The 19,331-nt window shown below is 42.1% G+C and overlaps 1 protein-coding gene across 5 annotated transcripts in view; it reads right to left on the reverse strand.

The window, feature by feature from the left end:
* The window catches only part of PDZD2 (PDZ domain containing 2), a 1,178,280-nt gene that overhangs the window by 124,731 nt on the left and 1,034,218 nt on the right, over positions 1–19,331 (reverse strand). For 3 of the 5 annotated variants that reach the window (XM_085630578.1, XM_085630555.1, XM_085630587.1), the window contains 3 exons: positions 17,789–17,873; positions 8,590–8,693; positions 1,658–1,829 (listed from right to left, as the gene is read on the reverse strand). In XM_085630578.1, the coding sequence (XP_085486704.1) occupies positions 1,658–1,829; positions 8,590–8,693; positions 17,789–17,873 (361 nt within the window). The remainder of the gene's footprint in view (positions 1–1,657; positions 1,830–8,589; positions 8,694–17,788; positions 17,874–19,331) is intronic. The other 2 variants (XM_085630570.1, XM_085630563.1) reach the window with 1 other exon arrangement.

A 19,331-nucleotide genomic window follows, 5' to 3' on the forward strand; every position in this document is an offset into this window, starting at 1 on the left:
TAAGGGATTTGCCCAGAATCACAGGGTGTGTAGTGTCATTGCCGAGACTCGAACTAGGTTCCCCAGGGCCGAGGTCGACCACTCTAGCCGAAAGGCTACATCCTCTGCTTAACATGAGCGCACGGGCAGATTAAATGATTTCCCTAGAATATTGAGCCAACACCATGACTCAAACCCAGTTCCTTCCAATCCAATGTCGGCACCTCTGGCCGTTACCCCACATCCTCTCCCCAATTATTTCCTTGGGTGACAGTCATTTTAAGGTCAAGCAGATTATATGGGCAACATACTATATTGCTAGCTTAAGTGACTGAACATGAAAACAAACATATTTTATTAGAAAATACTGCTGTAAAGATTATGTGAGGTTGAAATTACGACAATGCGCAAGAACGTACATATCCATGAATGCCATTGATGGTAACGTCGTCAGAAAAGTAATCAATAGTCCTTTGTCTGTTTCAGTATATATATCACGTGATGAAATTGGCAGTCATGTCTTTCTTTTGTTTAAATGTTTGAGTTGCCGTGTGCTGTCTGTCACCATCTTGACCACATCATTATATAGCTCAATCTCAACCCGAAGGTATTCAAGCTCTTTACATGAACACACAGGAAGATTAAATGATTTGCCCAGATTCTTGTGCCAATGCCGATACCCGAACCTACATCATTATATAGCACAATCTGGACCCTAAGGTAGTCAAGCGATTTACATGAGCGCACAGGGAGATTCAATGATTTGCCCAGAACGCTGAGCCGAAGCGGAGACTCGAATCCACATCATTATGTAGCATGATCACGACCCGAAGGTAGTCGGGCGCGTTACATGAGTGCACAGGGAGAATAAATGATTTTCCAGAATGTTGAGCCGATGTGATGCATTTTCACATGCGTTTGTGTAATTAACAACAGTTAAAAACTCTCATAGTGTTCAGACTTCATATATACAACCTGGCGTACTTCTTACATGACGGCCTCTGTCACAGTAACCTGGCATGGCAAAAAAACAATGGCAAAACTAGTAGGTCTGCATTGGCATCCAAAATGCAAGACCTATTGGTTAGGGCCAATACTTGTTTCATCTGCACTTCACAATGGTTGACTCAGTCACTTTACTAAAATTTGTATGTGCATCCCTGCCGAAAAAGAAAAAATTGTTGATTGATAAAAATTAAAAGAAGAACATTTAACAACATAACCAAAGTAAGCCTTAATCAATGGAGTTTATTTGTACAATATGTTTCTATTGATTGATTGATTCTATTCCAAGTCAAAGAGGCGAGGTCAGATTTGGGTATGGTCGGCCCCTGATGCCTTTTGACCCTCTTGGTCGCCCCGCCCTTCTCAATGTTATTGGGCAGTTCAGACTTTTCATAAAGGAGCGCCCAATCCTTATGCATCTTTTTTAGCTGGCTTTTGCCCTTTGCACTTCCGGTGGTCCCACTGTCGTTAGGGGTTCCCCGTGGGCCCTTATCTGGTCCGGCGTTACCTCCCCCAGCCCGTGTCACTTCTTTTGTGATATTGTGTTCCCAATTTAGGGACTATCATTGTCTTCCACAACAGAAAATGGTTCATATATCGCACACCCATGAAGTTTCCAAAGGCAATGCAAGTATAAAGTTGATCTGTAGCAAAGATTATTACTGGTATTTACCTGCACTGTAAGGTAGGGCTGTCCCGTCGTCCACAGAGCTGTTTCTGCTTTGCTGGCCCCGTTGCTCTTCGTCACTGGAGCCTGTTACCACGGTGTCTGAAAATGACAATTGGTGCGGAACATCATGTGGAAAGTACTGGGAGAGTTCCGATTCCGAACTCACGGACTCCTGCTGAAGAAACAGCACAGAAAAAGTTAGGTTGTTCGAGTTTACTTAGCATCTTACTTTAAGTGTTGGTTAAAGTTAAATACCTTATAAATATATCATATGACTAGCTGTGGAAAACACCCAATTGGTTTAGACCCATTACGTATAATGAATTAAAAGGATATATTGGGCATTGCAAAATTTCTTTAAGGGGTGTCCTGTTAAAAACGGGTTCAACTCGCAACAAAGATTTACTTGCAAATACTTTAACATGAGAAAACAGGTACAACTAAACTTCTTAAAATCTTAAAAGTTGCAGAAGGATTTTGTAAACCTCAAAAGTGCATATTTATTTAAATTGAATACACTCTCCTAGCTGCAGTCCTCATTTGTTTGACACAACATTCAATTACTGTACTGTATTTGTGTCTAATGTGTAGAGCACCTGTGAGCACAGTTTTTTTTTTTTAGATTTTATAGCATATGGACTCTTAAATTCAAGAGTAGTGAAGACGTTGGATTGAATATGAGGCTGGCAAACCTCTTTGTGAGAAATTTCTGCCTCCGCTGAAAAGAGACAAGCTTAAAGCTGCCTTTTTTTATTGTGACGTCATTCTGAAATTTAGATTGGAATAATTCAAGTTAACACAGAAACACTAAAGAATGGGTGCTTGTGGTAAGAGGTGACAGCTGAACAGGGCAAACAACTATGCCTCAAGTACGATGACCACCTCCCTCCATGTCATCAAACGGACGCTTTCTAGTTCTTGGTGTTAGGAGCTCAACCTCGCCAAATAACAATTAGTTGTAGGTGACTAGACCAATACTGGAGATAGTCTCCGTGATGACAAGGAGCAGAGTGGACACCCTACATAGAGCATCACAGGCTTCAATGCTACACTCTCGCAGGAGTCTGAGAACAAAGACACACACAACAACCCATTCATAGGACCTAATCGCACTTCCCCACACAGCACCACCAACACACGAGTCACATTTTGACACATACTGGTGATGGAGGAACCTCAACAGACTAATCTTTGATAATGTTGTGTGTACACAAAAACATTAAGGGTGTAGGAAGTGGCCGGATACTGATGGTGCATGGCTGAATCTAGACCTCAGGCTACTAGTTATTGCATTTTAACCCTTAAAAACACTAAGAATCGATCAGATGTGAATCCTGTGAGCATCTTCTTAAAGGCAATGAGCTGTGAAGCACTATAGAAGCAGTTCAGAATTAGAGAGATGAAAACCACAGGACTCGTAGCCAACCGGTTGGAGTCCATGCTGGATTATCATATGGTATAGCGAGGGAAGACCCTCCAGTAGGTGTTCCTGCCCTAATAACTCTGATACCAAAGCACCACAAACCAGGGCCAAAAAGTACCCCACGGCAGTGAAACTCATGCTCATACAAATGGAAAGGTTAAAAAGACCATGCTTGTGAGGAAATAGGAGAAGCACTTTAGAGAAACAAACTCAAGATGGTACAAGCAGGACCGGGCAATGCCATGTCCACTCTTAAAGTGGAGAAACTTAATACCCTTAGTACTATGCCCTTGCCCAGTAACACAAGTTAATCCTTACCCCTCATCCTATATCTAAAACATCATCAGTAGGCACTTTTGTGTTGGTCTGTCTACGTCTTTTGGACTAGATTGTGATATGTATGGGCTGAGTGAGGAAGACATTGCAGCAGACTTACTTCGCGAATGGCCCTTCGATGGCATTTAGATCATAGTGGAATCTGACATAAACGAACATCAGATTTGGGCAGGTTACTGTCCGTAGTAGCACGCAAACAGGACAACTGTGAGACATGAAGCACGGTACCACTATGGAAGGGAATGTTTTAGTGACAGAGAAAATGGGGTGATATTTAAAGACTTGTTCAACAGGCTTTGGTTTCAAATACTGTGCATGCTTCCCAGCAGAGCTGCATCAGTACATTGTTGAGACCAGGTTGAAAAACGAGAGCACCAGGCTCTGTCAGCAGACCAGTACATAGCCAATAGCATGAATCAAAAAGCATCAGAGTAGCAAAAATTCAGGAAGGCCATTAAAAAAAAAAATGTCGGAACTCAAACTATTGTTCTGGAAGCCAAGGATGCTGGGCCTGGGTGAATCCCTCACGTAATGGCCTAAACAAGAGGAAATATTTGGTCCCTTGGACCTTTCCCAACACCTAGGTCATGAAATGCCTTTTTTTGTGTGGAATTTGGCAGCAATAGCGAGAGATGAGCCTCTTCAAAGCTCTGGCAGGGGATTCTATTTTATGTAGATGTGGATTACAGTTGATATGGGATTGAGTGTGGAGATATCTACAAGCTCTCTTAACACCTCAAAGGTACCGCTGCATTAACTTGGAACTGCACTTGACCCAAAAGTCTATCATATCTAATTGCGGTAGTGGATCCCAGCAGGGGGTGGCCTAGCCAACCATCTAAGATCCCTATGTTTCAAGATGGACCCGGTTATGATAACAATTCAAGTGAAAGATAGATATTGTGGATACGAAACTAATGTAGATTGATATGGACAACCTCAATATAATACAATACGGCCATTATAAATAGGAACAGAACAACAGCCTGGTCTGAACCCACTAATAAGGCAAGTTGTACCCACAATGACCATGTTCTACAGCCATCCCATGGGCCCAGCCTCCTTATCGTAGTGTCAGCTAGAAACAACTCTGCCCAGAGGGCACTAGGTACGGAGCAGACCCTGTTCCCAATAATCCTTCTCTGCACTCTGAAAATGTGAATTAAAGCACGGAGTTGTCCAACTGGCAGCAAGCATGTTTTAAAGATTGAAACTCTAGCAAACACAGAATGCTTCGATTCTTGTATCCGCTAAGAATGGAACAGATTCTAAAAAGATCTCCAAAAATGATGGTCTGATTTTTCCCATCCCCATGCATCTACATGGCCCGTTCATGCTTCTTTATACAAAATACTGTCCCCCAGCACTTAATTTGAGCCTGTGGTTTCCGATGCTCAGGACCGGCACTTAATTGCCAACACTGCACTTATGATGGTCTGCCAAATGGTGGCGCTGTATAATTAATTTAGATATGAGCACAATAACAGGTGTTTGTCAAATATGTATACCTTAAGGATTACTAATACCTGCCCCTAAGTCATTCATATAACTTTGGGGGGCTGTAATAGTCTGAATTGTCACACTTGTGGGAGTGTAATGGTTAGTAACTGTGTTGGTACTGCATTGGCAGTGCTGAGAGGGGCAATGAGTGGTGCAAGCTGCAGTGGCCCTATGACAAGGGCCCTGGCACTTATTTTTTCACAAATTAGGCACTGCTAGTGAGGTATGGTCACAGACTACAGCAGTAGAGGTGCGTGTGTCAAAGGGATAGGGGAGGTAGAGGTGGCAGGGAGGAGAGAGTGCTACTGTGGGAGCAGAGACAGAAGGGTGGGCCACAGGAGAGAAGGGGCATGAGGGAGGGTACATGTGATGATGTTGCTTAGTGACAGAGGTTTTAGGAAATGAAGGGGGGGAAACTGAGCCTGCAGGAGGTTCAAAGGGTGAGTTAAAGGTGAGAGCTGCATGTGATGAAGGGACCAGAGACTATAAAGGGTTGTTTCTTAGAAAGGAGAGAGTTAGCTCATAATAGATCTGAAACAGCTGCAGAAGGTCCAAGGAGACAAATGGAGGAGAGGAACAAGTGTTATGATAAAGGTGATTTATTGACCACGGATAGACCTGAAGGTATGTTGGTGCTAGGTGATGCAGAGGGAGAGATGTAAGAGGAGAAAGAAGGAGTATGTGCAGCTGGAAACAGGTCCACAACACATTAATCCCAGTGTAGGATCCCAGGTTTCATGTCGATCCGAGAAGGTGTTGAGGGACCGAAAATCACTGACTGGCTAATAACTTTGGCAGAGTTTTACAGGTCTGCACAACACTTGCTAGTCACCATGCTTAGCTTACCTGTGATATTTAAAGTTCCTCATGCGAACCCATGAAGGGGTGATACACTTAAGGTGATGGTAAAAAAAAAGCAGCAGTTCACAATTTACCTCCCATAGGAATCTTTGCTCCCCACGACACACAAAAACCCAGAAGTGAATTAAAGCAATCTTGGAATGAAACTAAACCTAAACAAAGGTTCAGATGGAGTGATGATTGGCTTCCTTATTTTTTTATTATTATTTTTTAACTCAGAAGTCCACAAATAAAACACAGTTACCATTTCAAATTAAAACTGAAATTCACAAATTATGGTTAGGATTGCAATCTGTAACTCGCACAACAGCCATGCAAACCATAACTCTCACACTAAATGCAAATGCTCACGGCCTCACAATATTTATACCAATAGATAAAACCTGAAAGGAAAATGTTAATAAATAACAAAATGTACTTAAATCAATACACAATGCTGCAGTCCCAGTCACCCCTTTCGATGTTGTTAGTGTAATGCGGTACGCAATATAACACTCAGGCCAATTTGTAATGTTTGTGACTGCATCTGTCCCATTAGCACACGAAGAGAAGAGAGGCCAGAAGGGACCTGCTGGGAGAGATCCAGGAGGAAATATGAGAGGAAGAAGAGAGTCACGGTGGAGGGGGGAAGAGAGAAAACTGACTGTATTATGAGCTACTGTTCACCTTGATACATATTTGTATCTTAATTGCATGACTTAATTGCACCACTTCTGTTAAATATATTGTGTCAATCTCCACGTGATTTATATCTCAGTCCATCATTTTCTTTCAGGATCCCAAGGTGCTTTCCGGATAAGCCTTACAAGAAACGACAGCCTTCATGAATGGACATGACACAGGGAGACTTATGGGAAACATGCATTGGCCACTTCATTTGTCTTAATGTTCATAGTCAACATTTAATTACACAAATTATCACACAATTGAACATGTATCTTTTGTGACCTATTGATCACTTATGGAAAAACAAACATGACCCTCAGCAGTATATGCATCATCACCTGTTTAGCAATCATAATGCTGCCTGAGCATTAGGTGAGCATTTCACTGAATGCCCAGCGATGCTAGGAGGCTGAACACATGTTCTCTGTCCTGCTAGTTTGGTTAATTCTGTGCTATTTTAAATGGATTAAATCCAGAGCAAACCCGCATGATACAAGACGCAGAAGGTAAAATTTGTATAAGTGAAGCAATCACACGAAAGCAAATCCAATCAGTTGCAAGATGCTGTTAATTGAAATTATGCATCTCTTAAGCAGCTTTGAGAGTGTGTCCACTAAATAATTAATTCAACAATCACTTGGGCTAATGAGTGCCCAAAAAAACCCACAAAAGCAATCTGTTCAAAGGGAAAATATAACCTATTCAACATCAATTTGCAAACAAACATGTCCATCTTGTTTTTGCTTTAATATATGCTTATAACCGGACGCCGTGGGCAAGGCCGGGCATGAAAGGCCTCTGCCAGCATTACTGGCCCAGGGTAAGGGCATTATTTGCTAGAATAGCATGCTGTAAGAGCTATAAGCTTTGAGAAACATTTAACTCACTGAGGATACATTTCATAATTTAAATCCCTCTTGGAAGACACATGTGGTGTAAAATCTCCCTGTGACGCGAGGATACTTCCCTCTCCTTGCTCTGGCTTCTCCCAGTGTCAGTGAAAGTCAAGGGCTGTTGGGGGGGGGGGGTGCACATGCCAGCTTGCAAGTCCAGGACAGCACATAACAATCGCTGCCAGGAAGAATCATGTAAGCAGGGGCAAATCCCCCAAAGTCACTGCCTCAGATCTGCCAGATTTCCCACCAGTGACAGCAGTCATGTGAGGATGGAAGGGGGAACCTTCAGTCCCTTGGCACACATAAAGCCTCTGCTTCACTCACCCATCCTTAAAAGCATTGTAAAGCTGTAGGCAGAGAACCTATGGAAATGCTCCTAATCTGCTACCACTCAGTTGTTTTCATAGCAACTCCCAACATTCCAATGTCCTGATCTCACATAGGATGATCCCTTCTTTAATTTTGGATTCATAGGGAGATTTTGTATATATTCTGTGCTTAGTTTTTCCTTTCACTTTCTTGTAATACCTGATTTTGTTTTCTCTTCTGTTGCTGCGCCCACTCAGTGCAGTGAAGAGATCCACACGTGATGTGGCTTCCTCAAATAAAAACTATTACCCAGGGCTGGATTAACCATTAAGCAAAATAAGCACATGCGTAGGGCATCAAGGGAAGGTGGGCACTTAAGAAACGTCCATTGCTGAATTTACCATGGACCATATGGTGCAAAACTGCAAATGGTTCAGCTGAACCTATAAATTAAGTGAAAATATACAAACATATATATTATTTTTCATCTTACTGTAAGTTTTGTTTCATTTTGAAAAATAAACTTTTATTTTACTATTATTGTTTATATTTTAAATTGGATATATATGGGGGCACTAACATCTTTTGTGCTTAGGGTCTCTAAAGGTCTTAATCCAGCCCTGTTATTACCGTGTCCAAAGCAGCGGATGACAGCACGAACCTCAAAGTTAAGTAAGTAAGACCTGGTGGTCAGATACTGTGAAAACAAATGAACTCCAGATACAAACAGCACACATTTCTGTTTTTCAAAATAAAAAGGATAGTCCGCACTAAAATGTGGGCGAAGATATTTCTATGAATATGGCTTTGGACTTCATAGAAAGGCAGTCATCAAAACACTTGGAAAAGTTTGAACAAGATGGTTAGGGAACACACAGTGCATTCCTTTATGCCAACAAAGTGAATTAGCTGATGTAGGTAAGTGGGTGTCGTGGTGTACTTACCCGACTGGCTGGTTCCAGGAAGCGCTTCATAGTCCAGCTGAGGGGCGAAGACCCATCGCCTTGTCTGGGCCTCACTGTTGGGGATGGACTTTTGGACAGGCCACCTGTTAAAAAATGAGCACAGTAGAGTTTAATAACAAGAAACCCAAATACATTCTGGAGATTAGACGTCTTGTAGTTATTTACCAAGTTGTATTTCTATTTTGGAATGCAGCAATCGTACTATTTATATATTATTATGCACATTATACAAAAAATGAATTACTCCTTCCCTAAAAAAAAAGTCAGAGTTAATTCACAGAATAACTTTACATTATGGGGAGCTTGGGAAGCTTACAAACAGGATGTGTTCGGCCATGACATGCTGAAACAAAAACAAAAATAGTTCCTAGAAGTCCTAGCTACACGTAAGAGTAGTGAACCAATATTGACAAAAAATTGTGAATAACGTCAACTGTCTTAAGAGCTGTGCTTCAGGAGGAACGCTGAAGACACTAGAGACCTATTGCTTTGTCTCTGACCTTGGTAAACCTGAGCAGGTCATTTTCCACTATGGTGTCTGCCATACCACCAATGGGAACTCTGCTAGGTATAAATAAAAACCACATTGTGACAATACAACCCAATTTCATCAGGACATTTTGGAGTAATACCTAGATGAATTTAGAAATACATAAAACATTCTCATTCTTGTCGAACCTTGAGAAACGTAGCCTTATTCAACTGTTTAAGGAGACATCGCATATGGCCAACAACGCCTCTCATTGAATGTTTACTGCAACCTCAATATCAAAATAGTAATACTCAACACTCAATATTGGTCTGACATATTCACCATTCCTTTTCTATTTATGATTCCTTCCTCCATGCCTCCGAATTAGGGCTTCTAAAAGAAAAGACCACTGCACCCCATCTCTCAAGATACTAAATTCATTAACATCTGAGTGAAGTTTTGTGGAGGCTCTCCTTATGCACAACCCTCACTCAAGTACTTTCCTCTGCAGGAGAAACGCTATCTTTCAATTGACTTACAACTATCAATACACCCCAACCCCAAAAGGGCATCTTCTGATGCACCCCTGTTGATGGTAATGTCAGCCATGACTGGGACTGCACCCTACAGTATCCCAACCGCACATTCTGGGACACAGTGTGGTGGAAACAAATTGACAAGTATTTGACGTAATGTAGACCAACAGAAAACTAAAAATAGAAGGAAGTATAGCAATTAAGTTACAGCAGCCTATGGAAGGAGTCCAGCACAACTGCACATAGCCTAGGACTGATACCATGGCATAGGGTGTGTCAAGATATGGGACTCAAAGAGGCTTGTGTTTGCTGCGCACTGTTCACAGGTGTGTAACCGCCACTATTTAGACATAAGTTTACAATTTTTCATTTATTGGCTGTTGAAAATCTTTGCTAACCGTAGTTACATAATCTTACATACAGTTATATCTAATGACATCAAACTCAATAGTTTGTTGAAAATAACAATGTTCATGTACTTCAACAAAGACAATACATTTGCAAATTTACAGATTTATACATTCATGGGTACTGATGCCCATTGCATTTCGGAACATACTAGTTCCTTCCTCAGGGGAAATTCTGAAATGAAAAAATAAATAAAATAATTTTATTTTGTCTGTCCAAATGGAGGCTCAAAAAAAGCTGTTTTAACTGCAAAAAGTGTTATTTATATGAGTGTTTTCAGGTTATGTTATTGTGATGTATTCAGAACATATAAATAGTTCATACCTTCAATGGGCAGTTTATGTCTTGCGTTAACCGATGGTCCTAACGGGGTGTAATCTGAAATACCAAATAGCAATAACGATCTAATTATGACCTTATGCCACTAGAAGCGTGGAGTAGTAAAACGAACGCTCATAAGCAGGGCTTACCTCGTAGAGGTTTAACATACACGTAGTCTGAAACAAAAAACCAGAAGGAACCTGGGGTCAAAACCATTGTACTGAAATAATCTGCAGAGTGCCTTAAAAGCATATGGACCGCTTCACAAATGAGTAAACTTTCTTACCTAAGTAGCACCCATTATGTCGAGTATCTACACAAGGAAACGACAAGAATAGAGGTTAGGTCATGACCAGTCCTCAATTGGTCTAAAGAAACGCATGAGTTTAAGACTGGAAACCGGCAGGTGGAAAATACCTCGTACCTGAAATTTATGGGGTCGCGTTCACCAGAATAACTTCCGTGATGCTATAGAGTAGTGAACCTCTGTGCTCGCGAATTAAATTGCGCGATCAAAGCGCGCGCTATGAACATCAATGACAGACTGATGTTGTAGAGCTAATCTCTATGTGGCTCGTGCGTGGGCGCCATGTTATAATATATGGAGATGCCTATAATGCGATTTTCCCAATACCGAAACTTTGTTCCCTCGACAATAAAGTATAGAAATGGTGTGTGAAGCGTTCTTCTGGAACTCATTAGAAGAAAAAAGGCAGTATAAAAACGATTACCAAGTAGTAGCAAGATCACTTTTCACTATAGGACGGAGTTGATATTTCAAGATAACGGTGCAGCGTCTCTTAACTAATAAACCTGTGTGAACCAAGATCGGGACATGCCAAACAAGGTGCTGAAATGGCAAAGAATGGTAACGACCGTATCTAATGAAGTACCAAATATAATGTAAGAATGTCACTATTCTAATGAACGAAAAAAATAATGATAAATGATGGTGACAGAGTTACTCATGTACAATGCGATGGGGACCTGATGTTGATATAATGGGAACCTGGGGCCTCATGTAGGTAGCGAAATACCGGTCGGTAACGGCCCAATTTCGGTAAATATTCCGTTACCGACCGGTATTCAGACAAGTGAGATGTAGGAGACCAAAAACCACTTTTCGGTAAATATGAGGCGGTAAATACCGATTCATATTTACCGAATACATAATTAACGAATCGGTAAATATGAAGTGGTAAATATGAAGTGGTAAAAAGTTAAAATGACATGTAGGAGCACTCGGTAATTAAGAAATCCAAGAAAATCGGTAAATAAGAGTCGGTAATTAACACGGATTGAAAGCAGGTGGTAACCAACAACAGTGCAGCTAAGCAATCCCAAAATGCAACAGCGTGGACACCCTGGCAGCTATGTACGTCATTGCAATGCGCCTACGTCTAGAGGCAGCAGGACTGAGGGTTTGGCGACGGAAGGAACGCATCCACAGACAGCGCATCACACTATTCCAGCTGACTGATGCAGAGATACATGAGAGGTACAGGCTACACCCCGAAACCATCATGGACTCAATCAGGGACCCGCACCCACTCCTGGACCAGCCAATGAGAAGGGCGCACGCCATACCCCCACATGTGCAGGTGCTCTGCAGCCCACATCTGCTGGCATCCGGCATTTCTCAGGTGGTGACAGCTGCGGTGGGTGGTGTATCCCAGAGTTGCCTGTCCCGTTCCTTCAGGAATTACTTCCCCCATTATATTGGCTGCATTGATGGGACACACATCCCACTCTGTCTACCAGCTGACACAGAGCACATCTACAGGATCAGGAAGTCCACCCACTCCATCAATGTGCATACCGAATGGAATGATATTGTGAATGGTCCCGTGGGTGGCAGAACCAAAAGGTGCGCGTATGCTATTTACAACGAGGTCTGCAAGTTGCCGCACAGTGAGGCGGCTTCCAGACTGAGAGCTATTGACCAAGCAAACATGGAGAAGGCCTAAGCCGTTATAGATATTAGCTCTAGCACTCTCACTTCTAGGATTCATACATGAGACAATAGGCACATGCAAGTACACGGCGCATGCAATGTACAAGCCCCGATTTTGGCGTGCGTCCTACGAGGTATCCCAGTGCCTGTGATTACACCTTCTTTCACTGTGCTTGCAAACGGTATTCATTTAATAATGATTAATGAAGTTTGCTGCGGGATGTGAGTGGTAATCCCGTACATAACTGTCTCGCATGAAGTTGTCTGCTGCAATACTGTTCTTTTTCCACCCCCGCATGGGCGGCGGGATGTTTCCATCTGGCCTTCGATTCCAACCTTGAAAGCAGAGTCCAACAAGTTGAGCAGAATAGAGCGCCATTGTCCCACAAAGAGGTGCCTTTGACTTCCTCTCGTTAAAATATTTGTCCTTCACGTTGCTACTACGCGCACTGAGGAACAGGCGCCTCTGAATACTGACCTCCCCCTGCATTTCGGCTCTTTGATCCAAAGTATTATCAATGCCTCGTCCACGACCGGCCTGGCTCAATTTTTTCTAACATGTGGGGCTCGGGTCTCGTGACCTCTTTCCAAACAATTTGTGGTGTAATTCCGGCATTTGTTCATTCACTGTTCTCGAGCATCTTTGGAGGTGTTCCGCTGCTTCTGGCGCTGGTGGCAGGTGTGCTGCTTTTACTTTTCATACTACGGAATGGCTGCTCCTTCTGTGCCACACGAGCACCTGTCCCGTCTGCATCTTCTTCGTGATAGGATGCTTGACTTCTATGGTACTTTGCCATTGGCGACTTTGAGCCTGGCTTATGGATTATCCTTCAGGTATTCCTACTTCACCTGCGTACAACCTGTATTACACTGCCTGGATTGTCCCTTTGAATGGCCTCTGGATTTGTGCTTGACCAACATGGTGTCTCCGGTGCCGGATTTCGATCGACTGATGAGGCCCTTAGTGTCTCACGAGTTGTCCTGTTCTGGTGTCCGGATCATGGCGTGTGGAGCGGCGCATGGTATCCTGGGTAATTGGGACATCTCAGCGGCAGCCTACGACTTCTTGTCCATGAGCTATTTGGAGGAACATTCCGGGTGCCCTCTGATTGTGCTAGAGGCTCCGTTGGTTGGAGAACACGTATGTTCCTTTTCTTTACTCAATTGGATGGCTGAGACTTTTAGTGGCCCTGAAAACGATTGCTTGTTGGAAGCCGTGGCCACATATGCTGCCTATACATTCATGGATTAACTGGATTGTCGTCCATTGCGCCTGTGCTACTGGACAGCACCCTGGCGCAACATTTATTTCTTTTAGTTCTCGTTTTTCTCTTCCTGATGGTCTGCTTGAGTTTTTTACTATACTTGCATTGTGTTTTTGGAATTGTATGCTGCAATTAATTGGACTGTAGGACTTTGGCGCTGCATTGGTTACGCCCTGTTCTGCTCTGACGAAACTGAACTCTGCGTTCTCTCTTTTCGTGCCTATTACATATTGCTTCGCTCAAGGGGGCGTGTAGTGAGTTCTCCCTGAATACGTACATGCATTGTTCAGTTGGCATTACCACGTTGAATGTTATGTAGCCATATTTGTGTCTTTGCACACAACACTGCGTTTACATGTTCTTTCTTGAATAAACTGCTGACTCGAGACTTCCTTCAGACGAGTGCATTCTGTTGTTCCCATCCCAAGCTCTGCGCAGCGACCTTGGTCTGTACATGCTGTGACACACAGTCTGGAATTTTACACAATGCTTGTTTTCCACTCTAGGTTGTTCGACCCACGATTTAGCCATGGCACACGCGCAGCTGCACATACCTGACAGTTGGTGCTTTTCATATCTCAGACATCATGTTTATTATTCAGACCGAAGACGAGCCTTCCTGCGAGGAGACTCCTGATGCTCCTGTGATGTGATTTCACTAAGCTGATCTTTGAGGTATGGGGTCCCCTATTCAAGCCTGAGAGACCTTCTATAATGACATGATTGTGATATTGGCTACTTAGTTAAGGGAAGGTGGTAGTGTCCTCGGTATTTTCCGATTCGCTAAATACCACCTCGGTATTTACCGATTCGGTGGATACCACCTCGGTATTTACCGATTCGGTGACTTCCGATTCGTATTTACCGAATGTTACCGAATCGGTAACTGTTACCGAATTTTTACCTACATATAACTTACCGGTTCTAATTTACCGATTCGGTACGGCTCGGTATTTATGAACCGGTAAAATTTATTTACCTACATGAGGCCCCTAGTGTTAATGTGTAATAAATGTGAAAGAAAAATTGGAAAGAAAAAAAGAATTTAAATAATTTTTTATGCTTATGCTGGTCATAAGTGAAAATAGACATGGCATTTGGTGCTATTTGAGAAAGAAGAGTGGTGTGAGAGAATAGTGGCCTGTGTTTTAAGTATGTAAAGCTATAGAAAACATGACATATCTAATCTGTCATTCATTCCTGTTGGGACCATGGTATCCAAAGTTTTGATCCAGTAGACCTCACGTTGAAGTAGTTTGTTGTTATTATCTACTCCTGATTGGATTTTGACTCTCTCTATAATTTGAAACCTTAGTTGGGAAATTGAGTGATTTGCCTCTGTCCAATGAGCGGCCAATGATGAATTCAGATTCTTGGTTCTTATTCGACTTTTGTGTTCAGTCAGTCTGATTTTGATTTTCCGTTCTGTTTTGCCAATGTAAGTTTTTCCACACTGACATTTTATTGCATATATCACGTTGCTGGTATTGCAATCACTCGTATGTTTTAATGGAATTGCTTTTCCAGTAGTAGGATGAGTGATATAGGTGCCCAAGATTACGTTGTTGCAGTGAGAGCAGTTGAAACATCTGAGGGTGCCTTTAGATGTTGTGAGAGTAGGGTCCCCATGAGTTTGAGATAATAATTCTCTCATGTTTTTCCCTCTTGTGTAAGCATGTAGAGGAGGTTCTTTAAATATATTATCGAAGTCCGCCTCATTAGCCAGTAACTCCCATCTTTTATTGATAATCCTTTTAATCGCTGAAGAGCTAGTTGTGTATTTAGATACAAATACTATGTTGTTGCTCTTGGCTGGTTTGTGCTGATTAAACAACTCACTTCGTTGTTTACTAGCTACTCTTTGTATACAGTCTTGGAGGATGGTGTCCGGGTATCCTCTTTGTATATATCTTTGTCTGTATTCTTCTGTTTTGTTCAAACATGCTTGGGGGTCAGAACATATGCGTTTGATCCTTATAAACTGAGAATACGGTAGATTTCTAATGAGACTTCTTGGGTGAAAACTTGTGTGATCCAGAGCATTATTACGATCCGTGGGTTTAGCATAGATACAAGTTTCTAGACGTGCTTCATCAGGATTTTTAGTGATGGTAACATCCAGATATTCAATTGTGTCCTTATCGATTTTATAGGTAAATTGAATTCTGGGGTCAAAAGAGTTCATTGTTAGAATCATGTGTTCCAGTGTTTCACTTGAATCCATCCAGATTAGAAAAATGTCATCTATAAAGCGACAATATAATCTAATTTTGGACCACCATTGTAGGTTACTCATGATATGCTGATGTTCAAAAGCGGCCATGAAAATATTAGCATATACAGGTGCCCCGGAAAAACCCAAGATATGGGACTCAGCACTTACATGCATTGTGAGGCTATGCATCCTACATGGGGAAATGCACGTCTAGTATTCTAAGGGCTTAAGTGTCTATGTGTGGCTCTTTTTTTCTTCCACCAATACCATAAGCAGATTGGGATCATTGAGTATTGAGGACTGTAACATTCATCTTTGTCTTAGAAGGGCCATATTTGATCCCCCAATATCCAAGATGTGGACAGCGCTTAAAGAGCTATCACTGACTGCGAGCTCCTTATTTGTGCAATCCTTAGCCAAATGAATGGCGCTGAATTCTCAAGTAATCTGAGAAAGGGATTTTAGAGTTCTAATTATCATTCCAACGATCCGAAAAGGAGAATATCAGTACAAAAAAATTCCATGGTTGTTGGGCTTGGATTTCTTCTTACTGGTCCAGCTCAAGGAGGATCAGCAGTAGCTGGTATGGTCATTTATTTCTTTGGCCAGGTTAGTACCGCTGACTCTTGGTTCTCTTGGAGTAACCACATCACAGTCTAGGACATAAAGTCAGTGGGGATCCAATGTGCTCTGCTAATTGTATCAGGGTCCTTACAAACTCATTATGAACACTTGCTTTTATGTAGCCGGGTGACGTTGAGTGTGGCAGACACTGGTAAGGTGGTTAATGGGAGGACATAATGGGGCCACGGCTGGTGGGTCCCGGGACATGGCAGTCTAGAAAGTTGCATGGACCAGCCAAACCAATGCACAATTCACAGTCCATATGGTCACTTATCAGAAGGCTGCCTGAAAACCCCTGAATGCTGTGACCCCCACTCCTGCCTCATGATGAGACATCCACAAATGGGACTACTAATTTTAAATTCTTTGGTCATGTAAGGCTGGTGTGACCAGATGAGAAATAGTCTTTAAACAGTCAATGGGCATTGGCTTGGTGGCAGCATTGTGGTGACGGGACAAGCAATAAGAATCTTGTGCCCACATTAGCCCTTGTCCTCAGCCTGCCATGGGGGTAAGAGCTCCCTGAAATTGTCTGATAACTGGGACAGGCACACAACAAGGACAAATGGATCCAAGTAACCATCCATTAAGATGAGACGCAGTGAGGGAACTGTGCCTCTGAAACTGTATAGCGTGAAGTGGTGCTGATGCGGTGCATTGACATACAAAGATTGAGATTGCCTACAAACTCTAAGGAGAGCTTAGCGAGCTTCATGCCAAAAATGGTCAGTGGGGTGTGGCGGTTCGAAAGTTACAAATATGTCACATTATAACAAGGTGCGGGGAAACGAAGGAGGGACATCAGTTTGGAGTGTGGATGCTGTTCTCGGCAAAGAGTCTCAAGTCTCGGCATTGATTCAGTGGGCATTCTTTTATCTGTTTAACACCCAATTGATTTCCAATGAACCACACTCTGCAGTGGAGAAAGCACTTATGCACTTGAAATAATGTTAGGAGATAACCCAATTTGCTGGGTTGCCTTCTCCTCCATTTAGTCTTGAAGATTGAGCGGAACAATGCAGGCCGCTTGGTTTTTGGACTGAAAATAGGAAAGATTCTGTCTGACACTCTCAGAAATCACTTCATTTGTTTCATTCCAGTCAGAGCTAACAAACATTTAAGGTCTTTTGATTAAACAAACAAATGCTTGACGAATCAGAACACAGAGTGACATAAATATAACAAATCAATCAAAAATATATAATAATCAATTACATTCTGTAACTTAATTCCAATAAGGCAGCCCTTAATTGCTCTATTGGAAATTACAGCTGCTTTCGGGAAAAAATTATCATCCAGCTAGATATCAAAAATAAATGAAAGAATATAATTTTGTCATCTGAATAAACAGTAGCACTAAATGAAGCCAGGAATGGTACCCACCTAAAATGTGAGATGATCCGGCATCCTTGCTCTCCCGATGATGAGTGGTACGCGTGATGGCATCATCCATCTCTTGCTCAGAAACCTTATTATAAAAAATAAATTCATATATAAGAATTAAATCTACAGTAGATATAACTTTATGAATATTAAACAACCCATACCATGTTAATTAATATTGTCTTGAATGTATGTTCCCACTGCCTTCCCCAGCACATCCTGTTTTATTTTGTTTTTCAAAGTTGTCTCAACAGGATCCGGCTTGGCATACAGTTCTATGTTGTAAAGCATCTCACGGTCTCCACCACTTCTGGGAGGTTGGTCTGAACAACGTTATACCACAAATTAAAAAATCAAGAACATGTAATAATTTTGAAATTATGCATATCGAAGAAAATGTGCCTTTCTCTCCTATTTTTATTTCTTCAGGCAGCTGTAATGTTGTCCTTTTCAGAGGCTGGTCAAAATCGAGATTTCCTCCAAATTAATGTATCTCATATTTGGGTGTCGGAATTCATTCAACCACCGTGATAGGGACGGACAGTTAATTTATGATACATGCACTTTAATCCTATTGGCTTCGACCACGTCTTCTCTTTCCCCTGCTCGGTTCCTACAAGCTGCTAGCCCTGAGGACACTTTAACAAAAACTCACAAAAGGGGAAAAGTTTAGTCAATTTCATTCGGCATGTATCTTTATGGCCAAATATATCAGTCAAAGTTTCCACCTATTCCTGGGGCTTTTTAAATGTGATCGCTCCAGGCATGGAAAAAATATTCGAAATAATTTATGAACTCCTCATTTTTTTATGTGTCTTCGTAAAACATACACATTGTTAAACCACTAGCCAGCTGGTTAAATTCTTCAAATAAAATACAATACTATTTTAAGAATTGTCCATGAAATATATTATGTCCGTTGCCTAAGTCTAAAGTTAAATAAACCTGTCATTTTTTTTTGTATTTTTTTTTTTAAACGAAAAAAGTCTTCGATCGGGAGTTCGCCCATTGTCCGGCACCACTAACTGTAAATGTGTAGTTCAGCCGCTCCTTATAATACTGCTCATCTTTTAAAATCAACGCTGTTCTACACAACTAAACAATAAAACACATGATTAATATCAGGCACATGCTCCAGTTTCTCACACCGCTCTGCATGTGTGTCCACAATAATTAGCCAAAAAATAATGTGTTTTATCGACAAATCGTTCTGGGCGGTGTATTAAGGAAAGGGCGCCTTATCCCTACGGCACTGCAGCACGCCTTTAAGCACGCGCACCAGGCACACAGTCAGTGCACCCTATTACAATGAATGCCCCGCCCCCAGGGCAGCCGCACACTCGTGCTGCCTGAGGGACATCACATTCAGTGAAATACGGAGCCCTGCTTTAGAGACTCTCCGTGTTTCCCAGTGCAGGTGGCAACCTGTCTGCACTTTGAAGAGGGCAGAAAGATTCCCATGCAGGCAGGTACAGTGAGTGACTGCACCCGCCTTCAGGGGAATGTCTGAGGGATCCATGGAACCCCTTCCGCCCCTACCAGA

Source organism: Triturus cristatus, chromosome 2_1 (genome assembly GCF_964204655.1).
Source record: "Triturus cristatus chromosome 2_1, aTriCri1.1, whole genome shotgun sequence".
Lineage (NCBI taxonomy): Eukaryota > Metazoa > Chordata > Amphibia > Caudata > Salamandridae > Triturus > Triturus cristatus.